Raw genomic sequence first — 7,106 nt, 5'->3', positions numbered from 1 at the left:
ACTCGTATATATACAGTATTTATATATATATATATATATATATTTATTTTTTTCAGAAATACTGCACTTACATTTTTCTCCTAAATAAATTCTGGTAAATAATATTTCTGGTAAATACTCCTTTAAAAAGTGTTTTTTGATTATAATTTTATTATTAGTAGACTAGAACACGTGGATATGTTGTCATTCTTACACTATAATACTGAACTTTCATTTGGTTTAATGAAATATAGTTTAATAAAATATTCTTAAGAAAAATTTGTGGGAAATTAATCGTTTAGATTAATCGATTAATTAAGTCTATAGATTAATCGAAATAAAAATAGTCATTAGTGGCAGCCCTAATATATAAATACACACACACACACACGCGCGCGCGCACACACAACGAGAAACAAGTAGATAGAATAGAAAAAATAGAAAGCTAGAGATAAAAAGATGATAAATAGATAAAGTAGAATTAAAATTGAATAGAAGGTGCTAGAGTTAGAGGGTCAAATAAAGATAAATATATATATATACACATACATATACACACACACATATATATATACACACATACACATGTATATATACAGTTGTGCTCACAATTATTCATACCCTTGATAAATATGATCAAAGAAGTCTGTGTAAATAAATCCACATTGTTTATCCACTTGATCTTTCATTCAAAAATGTAAAAAAAATCTAGTGAAAATACACATACACAAAGTGAAAGTGGGGGAAAATCACATTATGAAATAAATATTTTTCTCTAATACAGTAAGAGGGCGTGTATCTATATCTAATGCACGGCGAGGAGGATCACAGCTGGAGAACTGCAGAAAATAGTTGAGTCTTGGTCAGAAAGCCTAAAAAAAACAATGTTTCAAGAAAAAACTAGAAAAGAAAACGCTCTCATCCAAAAACAAACTCCAGCATATTTATTTGCCAGACACGACTGGAACTTTAAACGGGACTGGGTTCAATGGTCAGATGAAACTAAAAAAATAGCTTTTTAGCAGCAAACACTCAAAATGGGTTTGGTGCACACAGGGATTAAAAAAGTACCCCATGTGTACAATGAAATATACTGCTGGATCTTTAATGTTGTGGGCCTATTTTTCTGCCAGAGATCCTGGATATCTTTTTCAGATAGATGGCATAATGGATTCTATAAAATACCAATGGATAAAAAAAAATTAAGATCTGACTGTCCATGCTGGAAATCTTATAATGGGCCATGGTTGGATCTTCCAACAAGACAATGATCCACAAACATCAAAAACAGAGCTGGAGTGATTCTGTATGAAGGAATGGTCTCTGATCTCCTGTCAGATGATCTCGAAACTCTTCAGGCATTACAGGAGAAAACTCAGAGCTGTTCTCTTGGCAAAAGGAGGTTGCAAAAAGTATTGGATAAAAGGGTATGATTAATTGTGACCAATGTGTATTAGAGAATTTTTTTTAATTTCATAATAAAATTTCGCTCCCATTTAAAATTCTTATTCTCCAATGAAAGGTTAGATTTTAGTCATTTTTTTAAATAAAATATCTAAAGGACTGATGACAGATTAATTTTCACAGCCTTCTTTGATCAGATTTACCAAGGGTATGAATAATTTTGAGCACAACTGTACATATACACTATATTAATAAGAAAACAATTTTAATTTTTTAAAGATACATAGAATATTTAATATTATTTATTTATTTACAAAATAATAAAATAAGATTTTTAGAATTGTGATTCAGCTTTTTCCCCCCCAAGTTAAAATATATTTTTTTTATGTACATTTAAATATTTGCATTTAAATTATTTCGTTTTACTGTTTGTTTTTTTTGCCTTGGTGAAAATAGATATTTTCACACACTGCAAGTGTGTGTATTTTTACTTTTGAATTTTAGACTGAAATCTGACTCAGGTGTTTCTTTAACCACAAACACATCTAAAAGAAACCGTTTTCCTCCATTACGGACTGTAAGAGTGTAATACATCTACATACAGTATAATCTCCAGCATTCATCAGCTGAAGATCTGCACTAAACACACTCAGAAACACAGAGATTCTTAGTTTCTAATCCTTTATCTCACTCTCTTTTATGTGTGAGGTTTGTAATCCATCTACGACAGAGCAAACGCCTCCAAACTGGAGCAGAACATCGACACCTGAGGCCCAGCACAAGATACGGGACCAGAACAATCCCTCGAGAGCACAGACGGGCCCAGAATAACTCACCGGACACGAGAACCAGAGCAAAACACGGCTCAGATAACCTCAAAAACCTGCGGAGGAAACTGGAGATTCAGCAACCTCAATATTTGGTTTGGAGGGCCGAAATCACTGAAACAATGACATTAATATTGATTTCTCATTTTAATGGATCTTCATTTTGATGAACCGAGATCTTCTAGTCTGTGCTGTTTTCAGTTGATTCATGAACAAAATGTCACTAAACATCACGTTTACTATCCAATAATCACAAGAACAACACTTGCACTCTATTCGTTTTCTAACTGCTTGTTTTCTTTAAAAAAAGGCCTCTAACATTAGCCTTCTCTATTCTTTTTCTATTCTATCTATCTATATAAACCACCTTGCTATTTGTACTGCGTCGGGCTAACAGACTTGTCATAGCACTTGCATATTATTGCTCTTTTGTTGATTTTGATTGCTTCTATTGTCCTCAGCTTTGATTAGGGTCTTAAACGATTTGCAAGTTATTCGGGACTTAGGAAACTTGGCAATCCTTGTTCTTTTAGATCTGAGTGCTGCTTTTGACACCGTTAATCATGAGATTCTACTCGACTGACTTCAGACCTGGGTCGGTCTATCAGGTCCTGTCTTAGACTGGTTCAGATCCTACTTAAGCAACAGGGAATACTGTGTTACACTGGGTACCTACACCTCCAGGCGTTACGCCATTTCTTGTGGTGTTCCTCAAGGCTCGATTTTGAGTCCTCTATTATTTAACCTATACATGCTTCCTTTAGCTGGTGTAATTAACCAGTACAATATTTCATTTCACCAGTATGCAGATGACATGTAACTCTATCTTTCACTTGCACCAGATGCCCATAATTCAATTTCCACACTACTTGACTGCATAGAGAGTATAAAATTGTGGATGTCCCAGAACATTTTTTAACAGCTAAACAAAGATAAGACAGAGATACTTGTTATCGGTAATGACGTGCGGAGAGGATCTATTGCTCCACATCTTGACTCTCTATCACTAAAAGCCAGTAATCAGGCCAAGAACTTAGGAATTATATTTGATAGCCACCTCAGTTTTAAAAAACATATAAGCATTGTTACTAAACAGCATATTATCACCTCAGAAACAACTCCAAAGCACGTGACATTCTCTCCCCTTCTGACAGTGAGAAACTTGTTCATGCATTTGTTACGTCTAGACTTGACTACTGCAACAGTGTTTTTGCTGGGTTACCAAAGAGCTCTATTAAACACCTACAAAGAGTTCAGAATGCAGCTGCACGAACGCTAACTCGCTCTAAAATTAGAAATCACATTACTCCAACACTCAGATCCCTTCACTGGCTGCCTGTATCATTCAGAATTGAATTTAAGATCCTCTTATTAGTTTTTAAAGGTCTTCATGGAACTGGCCCCTATATACCTTTCTAATTTGTTAAATAAATATACTCCAGCAAGATCGCTCTGACCATCAAACAGTAATTTGTTGGTTGTGCCTAAGACTCAGCTAAAAATCGGTGAGTCAGCCTTTAGTTATTTCGGTCCCAGGCTACGGAACTATTTTCCTGACAACCTACGAGCCATCAACTCACTGTGCACTTTAAAAAAGTATCTCAAAACACATTTTACTAGTTCACTAGGGCCTTTCCTTGACTCATTTTATTATTGTATTTTATTATTTTATTTCTATTATGTGATTCAATTTTTTTTTATGTTTGTTATTGTGCATTGTAAATTTTCTATCCTGTAAAGCACTTTGTAAACACTGTTTTAAAACATGCGGTGCTATATAAATAAAGCTTTACTAATTTGTAAGTCCCTTTGGATAAAAGCATCTGCTAAATGACTAAATATAAATGTAAGAAGCTTTGTGCTGTTCTTTTTGATATGAAAAATTGTGTCAGTTTATAACAATATAAACAGTAAATGTGGAGTAAAGACGTCATTAAACCGTTTGTGACCAATAATGTCACATTTACCTCAGAAAAGTCATTTAATGACCATAAACTCGATAGTCAGCTAGAAAAATGAACTCTAGAGACAAGCTAAATATATCACTATATTACATATTCATTATATTCTTACTTAACCTGGTCTTCAATATTTAACGTATACACTAACAATCAGTTTTTAATGTTTTTTAAAGAATTCTCTTAAATAATAATAATAATAATAATGCTTCTTGGCAAATCAGCATATTAGAATGATTTCTGAAGATCATGTGACACTGAAGACTGGAGTAATGATGCTGAAAATTCAGCTGCGCATCACAGAAATAAATTACATTTTAACACATATTCACATAGAAAGCAGTTATTTTAAATAGTAAAAGTATTTCACAATATTACTGCTTTTGCAGTATTTTCGATTAAATAAATGCAGGCTTGGTGAGAAGAGACTTCTTTAAAAAACATTAAATATCTTACTGTTCAAAAACTTTTGACTGGTAGTATATATGCACATAAATTGGTCATGAAAACAAGTTATTAAAGCTGGAGTAGAAACAATTATTTAATTAAACAGTTCATTGAAAATTTGCCTGAAGTGCAATTTAAATGTTTATATGCAACTCCGTTTTTGAGTGTGGATTATTAAATAAGTGTGATTAATTGATTAAAATTTTTGTTTTTCAATTAAATGAATTGGTTTAAGTAATAAAAAAAATATTTCAGAACAAAAGTTGATCAGTGTTATTTTAATATAACCGAGATACTATTATAGTTTTTATTAATATATTGAATCATTTTTATACTTTTCATTTTGATTTTTACATTTTAAGAATTCTGTCATTTTTATTAGTATATATATATATTTTATTAATTTTTATTTCAGTTATTTTAGTATAACAAGGTAAACTAAATGAAAATGAAAAATGTTGCCTTTGCAATTAGCTGAAAAAGTTATTATAGTTTTTATATTATAGAAAAGGTTTTTATATTTATTTATTTTTTTCAGTTAACATTTATTTTATTTCAAGCAACAAAAACGTTTTTTAATGGTTTCAGTTTCAGTTGTAGTTTTAGTTAACTATAATAATGCTCATGTTGATTTATTTTCCTTTTCCTTTTTCTAACCTGTTGAGGATTTAACTAAAATGAACTGATCACTTTTCACCACAAAAATCAGAAGATTAAAAAAATAAAATGACATTTGCACAAAGAAAGTGCTGCCGGTTTTAAGGACCATTAAAGGGATAGTTCACCCAAAAATGAAAATTGTCATCATTTACTCACCCTCATGTCTTTCCAAACCTGTATGAGTTTCTTTCTTATGTTGAACATAAAAGAAGATATTTTGAAGAATGCTGGTAATCAAACAGTTGATGGTCCCCATTGACTTCCATAGTATTTCTTTCCCTACTATGGAAGTCAATGCGGACCAACAACACTTTGGTTCTTCAAAATATCTTCTTTTGTGTTCAGCATAAGAAAGAAACTTATCCAGGTTTGGAATAACATGACGGTAAGTACATGATGACAACATTTTCATTTTTGGGTGAACTATTCCTTTAAGACACTGCAACATTATTTTCATGGTACCTACACAGATTTTGCTCTAAAATCTGAATGATCATATCTCAGAGATTAAGCTGTGACGTCTACCTGTTCATCAAGGGAAGCACTCACTGTGGATTTAATGTGAATTTCAGTAATAAAGTGTCTCCTCACCACTCCCAGACGCGCAGGCTCTTGTCGTCGGAGGTGCTAACGAAGCGCCGGTTCTCATCCACGAAGGTGATGGTGTTGACGGCGCCGAGGTGTCTGTCGTACTCCTGAACAACCTCGCCGGAGCGGATATCCCACTGCACACAAACACAGTCACATCAGTCAACAAAACTCTTTCATTACTTTAATGAAAAAAACATTATCTGAAATAAAATGTAAAAACCTTATTTATAATATTATAATAAAATGTATATATATATACTACTGGTCAAAAGTTTGGGATCAGTAAGACTTGTAATGTTTTTTAAAGAAGTCTCTTCTGCTCATCAAGGCTGCATTTATTTGATCAAAAATACAGGAAAAAAACTGTAATCTTGCAAAATGTTATTACAATATAAAATAATGGTTTCTATTTTAATATCCTTTAAAATATAATTTATTTCTGTGATGCAAAACTGAATTTCCATCAGCCATTACTCCAGTATAAAGTGTCACATGATCCTTAAGAAATCATTCTAATATGCTGATTTATTATTAGAATTATCAACAGTTGTGCTGCCAAATATTTTTTTGGAAACCGTGATACTTTTTTCAGGATTCTTTGATGAATAAAAAGTTAAAAAGAAGAGCATTTATTTAAAATAGAAATCTTTTCTAACAAACTACACTAGTTCAAAAGTTTGCGGTCAGTAAATTTTTATTCTCTCTTTTTTTGAAAGAAATTAAAGGGGTCATATGATGCGATTTCAATTGTTCCTTTCTCTTTGGAGTGTTACAAGCTCTTGGTGCATAAAGAAGATCTGTAAAGTTGCAAAGACTAAAGTCTCAAATCCAAAGAGATATTCTTTATAAAAGTTAAGAGTTAGCCACGCCTACCTAAAACGGCTCGTTCTAACACGCCCCCACAGGTCTACGTCAGGATGTGAAATTGCATGTAAACGGGAGTGAAGAGCTTTGCTCTTGACATGTAAACATCATAATGCGATTAAAGGGATACTCCACCCCAAAATAAAAATTGTGTCATTAATCACTTACCGCCATGTCGTTCCAAACCTGTAAAAGCTTTGTTCGTCTTCGGAACACAATTTAAGATATTTTGGATGAAAACCGGGAGGCTTGTTGTGACTGTCCCAAAGACTGCCAAGTAAATTACACTGTCAAGGTCCAGAAAAGTATGAAAAGCATCGTCAGAATAGTCCATCTGCCATCAGTGGTTCAACCATAACGTTATGAAGCGACGAGA

At 32.7% G+C, this 7,106-nt stretch overlaps 1 protein-coding gene across 1 annotated transcript in view; it reads right to left on the bottom strand.

Moving 5' to 3' along the window:
* LOC107738889 (pre-mRNA-processing factor 17-like) overlaps positions 1–7,106 on the bottom strand; it is a 19,759-nt gene that overhangs the window by 6,187 nt on the left and 6,466 nt on the right. The window contains exon 6 of the mRNA XM_016550792.1: positions 5,867–6,000. Within this exon, the coding sequence (XP_016406278.1) occupies positions 5,867–6,000 (134 nt within the window). The remainder of the gene's footprint in view (positions 1–5,866; positions 6,001–7,106) is intronic.

The sequence above is a fragment of the Sinocyclocheilus rhinocerous genome, unplaced genomic scaffold (genome assembly GCF_001515625.1).
Source record: "Sinocyclocheilus rhinocerous isolate Xijiao unplaced genomic scaffold, SAMN03320098_v1.1 scaffold2420, whole genome shotgun sequence".
Lineage (NCBI taxonomy): Eukaryota > Metazoa > Chordata > Actinopteri > Cypriniformes > Cyprinidae > Sinocyclocheilus > Sinocyclocheilus rhinocerous.
The sequence above is the reverse complement of the archived record's forward strand: the minus strand, read 5'-3'. Positions and strand labels throughout refer to the sequence as shown.